Source organism: Sinocyclocheilus grahami, unplaced genomic scaffold, assembly GCF_001515645.1.
Source record: "Sinocyclocheilus grahami isolate Dianchi unplaced genomic scaffold, SAMN03320097.WGS_v1.1 scaffold188.1, whole genome shotgun sequence".
NCBI lineage: Eukaryota > Metazoa > Chordata > Actinopteri > Cypriniformes > Cyprinidae > Sinocyclocheilus > Sinocyclocheilus grahami.
This window is the reverse complement of record NW_015505367.1, coordinates 111085-127115: the sequence shown is the minus strand read 5'-3', so window position 1 is coordinate 127115 and position 16031 is coordinate 111085. Positions and strand designations below refer to the sequence as shown.

Sequence of the window (16031 nt, the reverse complement as noted above, 5' to 3'; positions counted from 1 at the left end):
TTTTTTTTTTTTTAAACTGAGATTTATACATCATCTGAGAGCTGAATTAATAACCATTGATGTATGGTTTGTTAGGATAGGACAATATTTGGCCGAGATACAACTATTTGAAAATCTGGAATCTGAGGGCGAAAAAAATCTAAATACTGAGAAAATCTCCTTTAAAGTTGTCCAAATAAAGTTCTTAGCAATGCTTTTTTCAAAGTTTTGATATATTTACAGTAAGAAAATTCACAAAATACCTTCATGGAACATGATCTTTACTTGATATCCTAATGATTTTTGGCATAAAAGAAAAATCGATAATTTTGACCCATACAATGTATTGTTGGCTATTGCTACAAAAATACCCTTGTGACATATGACTGGTTTTGTGGTCCAGGGTCACATTTTACAGTTGCATTTAGTTGTTGATGTTGAATACAGACTAATCCCCTATTTCTGTTCTCAGGTTCTTCTTTGCAGGTAACACTTGGTCACCTGAGCTCTCCTCCATCCCAGCCTCCTCTCAACTCCATGGTGTCCCACCATCACCCCTCCATCATCAACGGTCTAGGGTCGCCATACTCAGTCATCACTTCCTCCTCTCTGGGCTCACCTTCAGCCTCCTTGCCCACCACCTCCAGCATGGGCTATGGAGTGCTCAACAGTCCACAGGTACAGTACAGAGAAAGAGACAGTGGTTCTCAACTAGGGCCAATCATTTGGAATAATTAAGATTTTTTAATATTTTTGAAAAATGTCTCTCACACTCTACAAGGCTGCACGTATTTGATAACATACAGTAAAATATTAATACTGTGAAAATGTATTGCAATTTAGAAGAACTGTTTTCTTTTTTATATATATTTTCAAATTTAATTTATTCCTGTGATGGCAAAGCTGAGTTTTCAGCAGCTTTTATTCCAGTCTTCATGTCACATGATCCTTCAGAAATAATTCTAATATGCTGATTTGGTCATTTTTTTGTGGTGGTAAAGCCATTTTGGTTGGTTAAAAAGAGTGGGAACACTGAAAAATATAATTATGTATCATTATTATATCTTACTGTAGTTACTTTTTTATACATTTACAGAAACTAGGAGTGCTCATAGATTAAAATAACAAAACGTGGACTGTAGTAGGCCTGTGAATATTGTTGTGGACAATCAGGCGCCTTGGAGTCAAAAAGGCTGAGAATCACTGATCTATGAGACATTGTAGTATTTATATCACTAGTCTGAGCTTAAAGTCTGCTATAGACTTTAAAGGGATAGTTCACCCAAAAATGAAAATTCTGTCATTAATTACTCACCCTCATGTCGTTCCAAACCAGTAAGACCTTTGATCATCTTCAGAACACAAATTAAGAATGTACACACATGCATCATGGTACTGTCATGAATGTGCATCGAATTTTGACACCGAAGAGAAGAAATTGTTGAATAAAGTATTTTTTTGATGTCACAGACTATTTTAACAATGTCCTTACTATGTTTCTGGGCCTTGAATGTGGTATTTGAGTTGCTGTTTATGGTGGATCAGAAAGCTCTCGGATTTCATAAAAATATCTTAATTTGTGTTCCAAAGATGAACGAAGATCTTACAGGTTTGGAACAACATGAGGGTGAGTAATTAATGACATCATTTTCAGTTTTGGGATTAATTATTGTATATTATCAGTCTAGTTCAAATTCTCCATTCTCATATCCTCCCTAAACGAGAACAACTTCTAGGTGTTTAATAAGCACAGCCTTTTCTTTGCTTTGCTTTGCATCATTTGTGATATCTCACGGAAGAGATAGTGGGGACATCCATGCTTCCGATCAGAGAAACTTTAGCTGCAAAAGCGAACCAGCGAGGAAAATGCAGAATGCTCTTTTAATGCATCTCTCCTTTCCTCTGCAGGGCCTCCCTCTAGCTCGAGGGAGAACAGCCCATTCAGTTTATTCTAGCCTAAAAAGAGCTAATGTAGCGTGACGGACAGCCCTAGTATAACCTTGGCTCACATGGAGAGAGATATCATTGAGGCTGCGCTACAGTGGGCGCAATATGCAACACTTCAAGAAAGCTGTGGAAACCTGCCATACTATTAGCTGTAAATAGCGTCATGTGTGAATGTCTCGCCTGAAAGTAGGGACGCCTCTATAGAGGAATGCTTCTTGTGAGCGAGGGCCAAGCGCTCTGAATAATATATAGACTATAGGCAGCAGATTAAAGGGAGCGAACGTGATGGTGGCTGCTGTGTATCACCTTCCGAGCATCTTTCTGCCTCACTGAGCGGCTCACCGTTTCAGGATAGCGCTCTCACAAAATGAACATGTTTGTGTGAGAGTGAATGCATGTGTGCATTTTTTGCCTTTACTGTTTGAAAGCTTCAAAATTAAAATTTCTGCCTGTTAAAGTCGACATGAAATCAAAATGTTCTTTCTTAATGCATGTTCGTGGTCTTATTAACCATACATTATTCCAAAAAAAAGTCTTTATAATCTTTCTTCAGAATGTCATAACTTGCTTTTTTGCTGTCACTTGGGCTGCGTGGGCTGCTGTATGTTAGCTAATAGCTAAATCGCTATTTAGCCATTGTAGTACCTTTTGAAAAAGAAGTACACTTTAGTATATTTAAAATCAAATACAGAAATGATGTACTTTAAAAATAATATGCTTGTGCGAGAACTGATTGTAGTAACTGCATGTTAATTGCAATTAAATGTATTATAATTTACAATTTTAGATTAAATTAATTAAGCTGAACTTTAGCATGCTTTTTGACCCTCTTAAATAGGACTTAAGTATGTTATATGTAATTTAGTAATTACTTCGATATGACTTTTATCTTGAAGTATGGATAAATTGTACTGCATTTATGATAAACTAAAATATATGGGATGCATTTAAATATATTTGAAATTACAAATTTGTAACGATGAAGTTGCAATTTATTACATTTAAAATATGTTAACTTTAAATGTAATATTGAATAACATTCTACAGTTAGAGTTAGGGTTAATCCATTAATTTGTTTAAAAAATGACCAGTCCTTTAAAAATTGCTTGTAATTCTCTCATTATGCTATATTTTCACCAACTCTTAGATTTAGTCTTTTTGTTAACATGTTTTCCTTCAGTTAGCATAGGTTTTGTATTTCTTATTAGAAGTGATTATTGATTTAAGCTTATGCACCTCAATTTTTGAGTAAAGAAAATAATTATTTGTGGATCATTTTGGAAATGTTCACTCAAAACCTGAGGTGCATAAACTCAGATCAGTGAGGCCTACGATCAGTTAGTTCCAAAAATAAATAAAGCAAGTTGATAAAAAGACAGAATCTAAGATTTTGTAATAATATAGCATAACAAGAAATTTATAAGCAATTTTTTGTAGGCCTGTAATTTTTGACCGGGAACACCATAAGTGTAACAAGTGTACATGCTGTGTAAGCAAAGTCAGTACATTTTAGTCTAATGCAATGACATTAACTAGCATTTTCTGGAAAAAGAAAATCCTCTCCTTGTCAAAATGACCAAAACACAACTAGTGGTCGACCGATATATCGCCAAGGCCGATATATCGGCCGATATTTGTCATTTTTTTAAATATCGCATCGGCCGATATATCGGCCTTGGCGATATATCGGTCGACCACTAGTTGTGTTTTGGTCATTTTGACAAGGAGAGGATTTTCTTTTTCCAGAAAATGCTAGTATAAGTTAGATAAGTTGCTAGATAAGTTTTCCTGTTTGGCCGATGCGTTCTAGGCTGGACTTTTACTTTGACGGTGCTGAGAACAGCAGCGCCTGAGCACACAGTGCTTACATTCTCCCTCTTGTAAGCTGTTGTCGTTCAGTTCTGTCTAATATGGATTATCTAATACGTCAGTCTAATAATCAGATAGAACGGTTAAACAAAGGAATTAAAATGTATACAAAAAGTATTATAATAATTGCTTTTATATTATTAGTAATAGAAAGGCAAACATTTTAATACTTCCTTGTTTACCGTCAGCATTTAGCAAATACCAATTTATATCATTTAAACAAATCTTTGAATGTAATGAACAATTCATTTCAAAAAGCTTGCAAACTTAGTCAGATCCAGCTGTGAGATCCTGTGAAATGTGCATTTGTATCCTGCATGATCGCGTGTTCTCTGCGTGACGGTGTGGACAGGAGGAGAGTTCAGCTTCACTGGAGACACGTGATCGACAAACTTTAAACTCGTGATTTTAAATTATGCTGCGCTTTATGCATTTGCCCACTGCCGTATTCATGTCATTTTCACTGTGTGTGCTGTATGTAAAATGAGATTATTAGCAAGTTCACATTCAGGTCTGACTCTATTCTGTTATGTATGTACTGTAACTCCAACTTTTAACTGTCCGATCTATTTAAATAAAGTCACAAGCTTGTTGAATTGTCAAAAATACATTAATTATACAGCATTTATGCAGCAGGAGCTGGTTTGTTGTTGTGTATAATGTTTGAAGTCTGAGATTAGTGCACTGTTGGGTCGAAAGCTAAATACTGCTTTTTTGCAAAGTTTGGGGAAAGACAAAATTGTATAAAATATGCATTAACAAATGCAGAGCTCCCAGAAACATTAAAAATGCATATCAAAAATGCACAAAAAAAAAAAAAAAAAAAAACCTTCAGCTTTTTAAAAATCTCATTGACCCAGTGGGGTTTAGCTGGTTTGTTTTCAGTTTCCATTCCCTGACCTTTCTATCTCTCTCTGGGCATGTGTCTAATTATATAACAGCCTTGAACATGATCTTGTTTCACTCATAAAACTTGCCATGTCAAGGATGACCGTTTGCTACCATCTACTGGTGAAGACAAACTTAATTTCCCTTAGCCAATACTTTCACTGTAATTAATCACTTTTATTTATCATAGCACTTTAAATGATGTATTCCATAGTTTTCGTATTTCACATTACAACCATGTAAACATCTAGAAAACTGTATAGCCTACCATACTTGTCTAATAAGGCTCAAAGCCACAGAAAGTGAATGCAAAAGGAATCATGTCACATGATCCAAAGAGGAAGTGCTCAGGTAACAATTTGATTGTTTAGGTGGTGGGAAACCACACACGGACACAAGCTTACTTTGTTGTTTTTTCCCCTCTCCTTCCTTACAGATGAACTCTATGAACAGTATTAGCAGCTCAGAAGACATTAAACCTCCTCCAGGACTGGCGGGACTGGGCAGTTACCCCTGCAGCAGCCCGGGGTCCCTCTCTAAACACTTCTGTGCCATCTGTGGAGACCGATCCTCAGGTACGTACCCTCATACAGCACATGTACACCAGTACATGTTTAGTCATGCTGATTCTCTCTTTAACTGGAGCCTGACCGACTTCTTCCAGCCTGACTGGGATAGTTCGTCCAAAAATAAAAAATCTGTCATCATTTACTCCCCCAAACTTGTATGAATTTCTTTCTTCTGTGGGACTTGAAAGAAAATATTTTAATGAATGTTTGTAACTAAACAATTTCGGCTTCTATTAACTTCCATTGTATAATTTTTCCATACTGTGGAATTCAGTGGGACCTGAAACTGTTTGGTTACAAACATTCTTTATAATATCTTCTTTCATTTTCCAGAAGAAAGAAAGCCGTAGAGGTTTAGAACAACGTGAGTGTGAGTAAAAGGTGACAGAATTTTTGGGTGAACTATCACTTTAATGACATGATATGATAATGCAACGTATGCTATCTTTGTCTACCTATAGGGAAACATTATGGTGTTTACAGCTGTGAAGGCTGTAAGGGTTTCTTCAAGAGAACTATCCGGAAAGACCTCACGTACACGTGTCGAGACAGTAAAGACTGCCAGATTGACAAACGCCAGCGTAACCGCTGCCAGTACTGCCGCTATCAGAAGTGTCTGGCCATGGGCATGAAGAGAGAAGGTGAGTGACTCAAATGAAAGAGAGGTATTTTTTGTTTGTGGATTATTGTTTGAAGTAATAGAAACGTTCCGTCTGTGCAGCAGTGCAGGAAGAGAGGCAGCGGGGTCGGGAAAAGAGTGATAATGAGATGGAGTCTAGTAGCAGCTTTAATGAAGAAATGCCAGTGGAGAAGATTCTGGATGCTGAACTTGCAGTGGAACCCAAGACTGAGGCTTACATGGAGTCCAGCACAGGCAACTCGGTGAGACACCTCGTAAAGTTTTGTAAGAAGCAATGTGATGTCCAGTGATATAGTAAAAATAAATTATTGAAAAAAAATATATATATATATAATTTAAAATAGTGATGACAAAGCTGAATTTTCAGCATCATTACTCCTGTCTTCAGTGTCACATCATCCTTCAGAAATCATTCAGATATGATGCTCAAAAACATTTCTGATTATCATCAATCTTGCTGCTTAATATTTTTTTATTTTTAAAGAAAAGAAAGATCAAAAGAACAGTATTTATTTGAAAAATAAATCATTTGTAACATCATACATTTCTTTATTGTCACTTTTGATCAGTTTCATGTATCTTTGCTAAATTAAAGTTTTAATTTATTTTTAAAAATCTTCCTGAAAATAACATTTGACAATAGTATACCAATGAAAACCAATGAGAAATAATTAGTTAGTCACTTAAGAAGCTACTTTCAGATATTTTTATCCAAAGAATATCTTATTTTAATATTTTTTTATTAGTTATGTTATTATATTTTAATTTATAACTTTTTTGCTAAAGTTTTTTACTATATTATTTGTTTTATTTTTATTTATTTTGCAATTATAGCTTCTCAATTAAATTGGTCTTGTTTTAAGGATGAAGAAACAAGATTACTTACAGTGCATTATTATGGTCTTTGTCAGTTTGTTAATTGAATCTCTAAAATAAATCTCAGCGCTGTCTAAAGCAACTTTTTTTTTTTTTTTTTTGCTTAATCTGTTTATTAAACTTTTGTAATAACAAAAGGATAAACATACAGGAGAATAGAAACAAATATTTTTCCCACACTACCCCCAACCCCAAATACAAAACTAAATTACACACACACACAAAATGAATGACTCAATACATAATTATAGAGTGTATGTCAATTATGTATAGAATAAACTTTTGAAACAAAAAAATACAAGTAGTCTCCCATTTGCATTGTACACATTTACATCAGCAAGCTAAATATTACAAGTGTAAATGATGTGCATACAATCCAGATACTTGTACTTAATACACTTTTGATCAAAATCAAGCCACAATTATAAAATATTTAGTTTTAGTTTTCTTTCCAATGTTCAGTACTTTCATGTGTACATATTTCTGATTCTCAGACAAATGACCCAGTGACCAACATCTGCCAGGCTGCAGACAAGCAGCTCTTTACTCTTGTTGAGTGGGCTAAGAGAATCCCGCACTTCTCTGACCTTCCTCTGGATGACCAGGTCATCCTGCTGCGAGCAGGTCAGGATCCCTCTATTCAGATGTTAAATGTGTGTGTAGAATGTACGTGCCGCTCTCACTGTCGGTGTGTGTGTGTTTAGGTTGGAACGAACTGCTCATCGCTTCATTCTCACATCGTTCTGTGACGGTTAAGGATGGGATCCTCTTGGCCACTGGCCTGCATGTCCATCGAAGCAGTGCTCACAGCGCAGGGGTCGGCTCTATATTTGACAGGTCAGGTCATAGCATCTCAAACCCTCCCTAGATGCTCATGCACTGGCCCCAAAATGATATGGATATTTAAGCCACACTTAAAATGTGTGAATGCAAGTTGTAACAAAAATACCAAACCATCTTTCACATACAATATTTCATAATAACATGAGCGTATGTGTTGTATGTACTGATTTACCATTCATTGATCCCTCTGCATTTTCAAATAACACTATCCAATCTACTTTTATAATTTTAGGATTGCTTTGATTTGATTTTCCCCCCTTACATTATTAAACCTTTGTAAATCCAGTCTAAATACATAATCATGTTTGCAGGGTATTAACAGAGCTGGTGTCTAAGATGAAGGACATGCTGATGGACAAGACGGAGCTGGGCTGTCTAAGAGCTATCGTCCTCTTTAACCCAGGTAAAGACTTGTCCTGTCCAACATCAACTCTCAGAACCAAGAGTCCATACCATTTCAGTAAATCTAATCAGACAGATGTGCCTAAAAAAATCATTTGACATTTAATTAATGTAATTTATAAACTAAGTTGTTGATTTAGAGTGTTACATTTTGGAATTGTGATTAATAATTAAAAAAATTATAAAAATATATATATAATATATATTGTTAAGAAATCTATGGGACATTATAATTTTATAAGTAATATATAAGAAGTATTTAATAAGAAATTTATATCATTGCAATATATCATTTTCTTAATCAGAATATATTATGCAGTGTTTTATATAAAATATAATGATGTTTATATTTAATGTTAAATATTTTATTGTTGCATTATTATATTGATTATAGAGATGCACCGATTGCAATTTTCTTGGCTGATTCCGATTTCCGATTTTTTTTTTCGTGTGATCTGCCGATACCGATTTTTGCCATTTCCGATTTTCTTTCCAAGAACTATAATTGACAGCATATACAAACAAAAATCTACTTTTATTCAACACAAAGTTTTATTTTCATAAAAAAACACAAGTAAAAAGTCAGTAATAAAATAAGAACAAATAAAAAAAAATTCAGATTAAAAAAATCAGCACAAATAAATGCAATAGAATAAAGAGAGCTATGAAACTAAGTTTTTCAGGTTAAGTAAGTTTTTATTCAGTTAAGAAATACTACAGAAATTAAAGTAATCAAATGTAAAATAACACATCCAGTGTTTTTTTTTTTTTTACATTTGATTACTTTTAATTTCTATAGTCTTCATTGTAAAAATTAAATACAGATTAATGCTTACAATTAAAGTTATAAAATGTATTCAGTAAAGAGCAGAAAGTGATTTTCTTTGTCTTTTGTTCTTTGATTAACATGATAGACAGCAGCATAAATATTGGACTGCGGTCCCTTTAAGAGTTTATCCAAGGACCCAATATACTGTTACACAACATGCATTCTCTTTCTCAACTATTGAACGTTCCAAAACTGACTGTGTTTAACTGGATACTCGCCGAAACGGGCATTTTGACATATTTTTTTATGTATTTGAACGTTTTAGTATGGTGGACGAGAAGTGCAAAACAAATCACAATTCTGAAAACAAAATAACAAATTACAAACGCAAATGCAAGTCTAAAAAACAAAATAACAATTCAGAAAGCACAACAACAATTCAGAAAACATTATAACAAGTGAGAAAACACAATGACAAATTCGAAAACAAAATAACAAGTCAGAAAACACAACGACAAATCAGACAAACCAGAAGAGGTAGGTATAGTTTGAGACCGCGCCATTTGTTTGGGATTACTCACCGCTGACTGGACGAGACATCTGTCAATCAACGTAGGGTAGGTGTAGGGAGGGCTTTATTGTACCAATAAGGTGGCATCCATATAATAATTAAAATAAAAATTATAATTTGCACTCAATACGTTATTATTGCATACTGTTTTATAATAACAGATAATTGCCACTATTTGCAACAAGTAGTATACTTGATAGTAGAAATCCTGCTATTTTAACATAGTGTAAATAGGTATTTGCACTTAGTGTAAATAGAATCCATTGCCAATACGAGATTTGAAAAGGGAGGGAAAAAAAGTTTGGCAAAAGGCGGGATCAAACCCGGGTCGATCGCGTCAAAAAGCCGACGACACCCGCTTATCCATCTGTGCCACTGGAGCAGATGATTTACAACAACTTTTAACTAAATGTAAATAGACACTCCATATTTTTTCTTCCATAGTAAGGGCAATTCATACAATACATTTAAACTGAGCTACTTTAATACCATCTCCGAACTTTCTACCACGACTCTGCTGTTCTTCGGCTGGTTCTTCCTGTATACGTTGATTGACAGATGTCTCATCCAATGGCGCGGTCTCAAACTATACCTACCTCTTCCGGTTTGTCTGATTTGTCGTTGTGTTTTCTGACTTGTTAATTTGCTTTCGGATTTGTCGTTGTGTTTTCTGACTTATTTTGTTTTCGAATTTGTCATTGTGTTTTCTGACTTTTATAATGTTTTCTGAATTGTTATTTTGTTTTTTAGGCTTGCATTTGCGTTTGTAATTTGTTATTTTGTTTTCAGAATTGTGATTTGTTTTGCACTTCTCGTCCACCGTATTTTAGCACAGTTAGCCACTAATTTTGGTTTTTGTGGCTCACAAGCTGTTTGAGACTGAGTGTGGCTTGTGCGCTCCACTAATATAGATCAGTGGTGGTGCGCGCGCGTTTGGTGTAAGCGTGAAACCTGCGGGAATGACTAAAATAATGCGCAATACAAACACTATTTTAACCGGAGCGAATGAGACGTGTGTGTGAGAGAAGGGGTTGTCGGAGAGAAGAGAGCGAGAATACGCGGCTGACGTTATTGCCTGTGCCGCTGGTAACAAAACGGATCAGCTCGAAATCAGAAAGAAGATGAGACTGACCGACCGATCACCAATCCGGGCCGATCATGAGGAAAATCGGCCGATTCCAATCCCTGGCCGATCGATCGGTGCATCGCTAATTGATTATTAAATATACTGTATAACATTATATTGTATCTATTATTATTATTATTATTTACAATATTTTGTCTTCTAAGGACACTGTTTGTTGATTCAGTTTTTAACAACAGCTTGTCGATGGGGCAGTGCCCTCAAAAGGTTTTCCATTTAAAGGGATACTACTCCAAAAAATTACAATTTTGTCATCATTTTCCCCTCATGTCATTCCTAACCTACATGAAGGTTATAAATATATATTTGTGTTCCACAGATGAAAGAAAGTCAAGTTTCGAATGACTTGCGGGTGAATAAATGATGACACAATTTCTATTGAACTATGCCTTTAAATTTACACCTTTTGAGGTTTGTTGTAACCTGAACAGATTTGTTTTTTTAACAGTGTAAAATGGTCATGTAAAGAAAATGCAAGTAATGAGAATTTCCTGTTCAGACAGCAGCATTCCGTTTTAAGGGTTGACAATGAAATGTGTGCGTTCTTATGTTTTATGTAACTGTCCCTGTTATAGATGCAAAAGGATTGTCAAACCCATCAGAGGTTGAGGCATTACGGGAAAAAGTGTACGCTTCACTGGAGGCCTACACCAAACACAATTACCCCGATCAGCCCGGCAGGTAGTTCCCGCTCTGCCACAGTGATGTTTTATTGATGCCACAGCACTCCTGCTCTTCTTTATTTCATGACAGACTTTGGCTTGTTATTAGTGTGAACAGATACAGATGTAGGTCATGCAGGTGTAGCGGTGGAGTCTGAGCATTTTTTTTTTCTCTTGTCACTCAGGTTTGCCAAGCTGCTCCTCCGTCTGCCCGCTCTGCGCTCCATAGGACTGAAGTGCCTGGAGCATCTGTTCTTCTTCAAACTCATCGGAGACACACCTATAGACACTTTCCTCATGGAGATGCTGGAGGCGCCACATCAAATCACATGACACAAGTCTTACTGCATGTAAATATCCCCCAGCGCACACTTAACCCCATTATAAAAAGAAGTTCTTATTTTGTACCAAGCACAATGTGAAAAACAAGCAAACACACAAAATATTTGTATTGGTATTTTCAAAGAAAGAGACACCGTTGAAATCAATTGTAAGAGTACTGTAAACCTTTATTTTGTACATAGATTTTACCATCTGTGATAGCTGCAGAAACTAAATGTGAAAATATTTAATTCAAATCAAAACTGTATAAACAGTCACCAGCAATTTAGAATTCTGTGAAAATAAAAAAAAGTCATTTAAAATGTTTTGTTGTTGCCTTATTTTGAAATATTCTTCAGTGGAAGAGATGCAGATGCATTTTCTACCTAAATTCAAAAAAGATATACAACTAAGAGCTGTAAAATAAAATTCAGATTCATCTTACTTTGTCACACATATTCTGTTATTAAGTTATCTTTATAATCTTACTAATATCATATATTTATATATTTATTGTATATATTTAATTATAAAAAACATGAAATTATTACAATGAAAATTATGACAAGAAAAATTGTATGAATTCAATATGGGTTATTTTGTATGTATTATATATACAGTACACTGCCATTCAAAAGTTAGGTAAGTTTTTTTCATTAATTAATTAATACTTCTATTCAGCAACAGTGCATTAAAAAAGTGTCAGTAAACATTTGTATGGTTAAAAAATATCTATTTTTCAAACTATTATTTTGAACTTTCTCTTTATCAGGGATGCTGGGGGAAAAAATGTATCATGGTTTCCACAAAAATATTAATCAGCACAATTTTCTGAAGGATCATGTGGCAATGAAGACTGGAGTAAAATTCTGCTTTGCATCACAGGAATAAATTATATTTTTAAATTTCCTAAAGTGCATATTCCAGGTTAAAGACCCCCAGTGAGTCGATGTATAGAAAAATAATGTAGGAACTAGATGTTCCTTAAACTATACTTGAAAATACGCTATTAAGGCTTCTGGGGTCGTTTTGTGAGAAAATTTTACTTCCGTATCCTAAAACCGCCAAAACCGGTAGTGATGTAACGAGAGGGATCACAATGACAGTTCGGACGCAGAGGAAATTTTTAATGTTTATTTACACTTATGACGGACCACAGATACAATTATGAGCCTGCTATGCGGCCAAGAGAGCAGGGACAGGCCAGGATTAGACAGAACAACGGTCAGAGGAGACAAATTGAGTTGTGTGAGGAGAACAAGGTAGGTGTCTTGGTGAGAGACCAGTGTTTACAGATATACACACGTTAGCTAATGATATGTAATCAGGCAATAGCAAAGCTAGTATTGGTCGTCTATGAGTATTGATACTTACCAGTAACAGAAACTAATAAGCGTTGATCAGGCATGTCACACTCGTTAATATCCCGACACTAATATATGCATTGATATATGCATTAACGGTTCATATGGTATTTTCATACAAGGTTATATATTAATTTGAAGAAAAACAATTAACCTGCAATATGCACTTTAACATATAGAAGACAATTAGGCCTATTTATATATTTAATTATAAAATATACAAAGATTGGTCTGCACTCTCTAGAATCTTTATTTTAAAGTAGGGTATAAAAACAGATATTTCGGCTATCTGCCTTCATCGGTGTCATTATTTCAGTTTATTTAATTAAATAAAAATATTTAATTATAAAACTATTTACTAAATAAACTAAAATATGAATACTAATTATCTAATGTAACATTGTTTTATATATTTACAAAAAAAACGTCTATTGAGTTAGAGATCATGAGCCTCCATGCAGTAACTTTATGTAAGTGAGGTGTCATAGTGTTATTCGGGTCTGTCTGATTCTAAATCAATTAATCTGTGACTCACTGGATGGAAAACTACTTTTTTCCCCTGAAATTAAAAAGCACTTGTAAAATGTCTGGAGCAGGCACGAAAGGAACACCATTAATGCGTTTCTCAGCAGGCATGAATGAAATGTGCTTCTTTCATCCGTCTCTGTTGTGTGTCTAGACTGATGGTATTTATGGACCTGAAAATGCACTTTATGTGTCCATGTGTTTTGATAACAATGCCATTACAATACGTGGATAAATGATTTCTTGATTAAACAGACATACCACAAACTTCACAAAATGGCAAACATTTCTTGTTAAAGTTTCAGCCGTGATATAGCTGATCTGATTCAGTCAAATCTGATTCAGTCACATGACATTTCGTGCTCATTCGTTATATTTATGATCATCTGTAGGGCAAAGTAATGGCAGTGAATGCAACATAAACAAACACAGATATCAAACAAAAATGTTGATCACTGGATTTGACCCATACCAGGTCCAGAAAGAAAGAAAAGAAAAGAAATTCAGGTGTCAGGTTATCACAGATTTGACCAAATCTGAAATTCCTGGACATTTATATATATTTAATTCACAATCCATCTCTGTACATGGGTGCCACTCATAAACTGGCACTATATGTGGGGACAGATAGATAGATTTCTTTGCTAAACATCTGTTTATCACTATGCACTGCAAAATGTTGCACATTTATTTAGTTGATAAGAAACCTCATTATTATCTGTCTCGTTCAAGCATGTACCACATCTCTATTGCCCTTTCATCTACACTACAGGGCTCGCAAAATTTAAAAATCCCTGGTAGCCCTTCGGGCAGGTACTCTTCAGATTTTGGTAGCCCGAAAATTCATTTAACTAGCCCAAATAAAAAATTACCTTTTTTTTTTTAAATATAGAAAATCAGATAGGAGTTTAAATGTCAATCAAAAATATTTTCAATACACAAATATCAACAAATATGAAGGAAGGAATTTTATTTCACTATTTACAGGGCATCTGCATCGGCAATTTATGACCCATTTTAAGAGCTTCACAAGTAAAATGAACACAGTATGAGTGGGGTTGGACAATGTCTATGGTAACATACAGTATTGAGCCATAAAATTACATGATTTACAGTTCAGATACAGGTTTTCACAAAAATCTCATACAACAGCATTTCAGCCTTTAGAACATTTTTATGAAAAGGGGTAAATCAAGCATATAAAATCAAGCAAGAAATGCTTATTGGAAATACAAATTAATTCTCTGCCATGAGGTGGTGCTTTAGAAGCACTGAAATATTGCGGTTTCCCCAGTAACGGCTGTACACAAAGCAGCTCCGCACTCATAAACGCTGCTTTATCAGGAATTAGCGGAGACTGGGCCGCAGGGCAGTATTCCAACATGATAACCTGGACAACATGGGGTCCCAAACACACCTTCAAGACGACCACTGCCTTGCTAAAGAAACGGAGGGTAAAGGTGATAGATTGGCCAAGCATGTCTCCAGACCTAAACCCTATTGAGCATCTGTGGGGCATCCTCAAACGGAAGGTGTAGGAGCGTTGTGAGGGGTGCACTCACTTCTGTGAGATACTGTATATATGAGCTATATATATATATATATATGTGGCTATTTTAGGGTATTTTATACATACAATCTCAGAAAAAAGGTACAAGCTGTCACTGAGGCAGGTTTGCCTTTTCAAAAAGTATTGTTAGGTACCATTTGGGTACTAATATGAACAATTTAGGTAATAACGTGACAAGCTGTTGTACTTTTTTTTCTGAGAGTTTATATATATATATATACAAACCCGATTCCAAAAAAGTTGGGACACTGTACAAATTGTGAATAAAAACAGAATGCAATGATGACTAAAATTAAAAAAGTGAAAAAGCATAATAGGACCCCTTTAAATATTGTTCTTTTGAAATTTCTATTCATCAAGGATCCTGAAAGAAATTGTATCACGGTTTACACAACAATACTGCTCAGCACAACTGTTTTCAACACTGATAATAATAGGAAAGGTTTCTTGAGCACCAAATCAGCAAATTAGATTGATTTGAATGGCTGAGCAATCAATAAAAAATGATGGAAACCTCAAAGTAGCTGTGTCAGTAACAGCTGGGGTACAAAGATAGATACATCTGAGCTCTAACAGCGCTAGAACAACAGAGACATTGTGATGCGAGACACTGATTGAAGTGGCCCAAATTGTCCTTAAATTCTCTTTTTCTAAACAATAAATGTACATGATCTGTCTCTAAGGTTTTGCTTTGTTCATTTTCTCCCAACTTTGTTCAGACTGTTAACAACAACAACGTCTGAACAGAAAATCTATTGCCTTTGCTTTTGGGGACACGTGGACTAATGCATCTGAATGGTGGGTGTCCCTGAGGCAATGTTGACTTTTTGAAGCGCATGACCAAACCAGAGGATTGAAATAATCGCTGCAGTGTGTTTGGAGGTGTGGTACACTGTTTAACATCTGAAAGACATTACTTCAGAACAAAAACCACTTCCCATAAAGAGGATGTTTTCTCACTCACTTAAGTTTCTTCACAGCGCATGGCCATTTTATTGTTGCAGGAACTGAGAGAAAAACTGAAACATTTATTACATAGCACATATATATTTTTTAATGACTACATTGTTGGATTTGGTTTGATTTTTGGTA

General features: G+C 35.0%; 1 protein-coding gene across 5 annotated transcripts in view; it reads left to right on the top strand.

Annotated features, from left to right (window-relative positions):
• rxrga (retinoid x receptor, gamma a) overlaps nucleotides 1-11781 on the top strand; it is a 16958-nt gene extending 5177 nt beyond the window's left edge. For 2 of the 5 annotated variants that reach the window (XM_016284771.1, XM_016284772.1), the window contains exons 3-10: nucleotides 5120-5258; nucleotides 5714-5893; nucleotides 5974-6134; nucleotides 7263-7392; nucleotides 7473-7605; nucleotides 7923-8014; nucleotides 11073-11178; nucleotides 11345-11781. In XM_016284771.1, coding sequence (XP_016140257.1) covers nucleotides 5120-5258; nucleotides 5714-5893; nucleotides 5974-6134; nucleotides 7263-7392; nucleotides 7473-7605; nucleotides 7923-8014; nucleotides 11073-11178; nucleotides 11345-11492 — 1089 coding nt within the window. In that variant the 3' untranslated portion in view covers nucleotides 11493-11781. Of the gene's footprint in view, nucleotides 1-426; nucleotides 658-4992; nucleotides 5035-5119; nucleotides 5259-5713; nucleotides 5894-5973; nucleotides 6135-7262; nucleotides 7393-7472; nucleotides 7606-7922; nucleotides 8015-11072; nucleotides 11179-11344 lie in introns of those variants that run through there. The other 3 variants (XM_016284776.1, XM_016284773.1, XM_016284774.1) reach the window with 3 other exon arrangements.
• Nucleotides 11782-16031: the final 4250 nt, after the last annotated feature.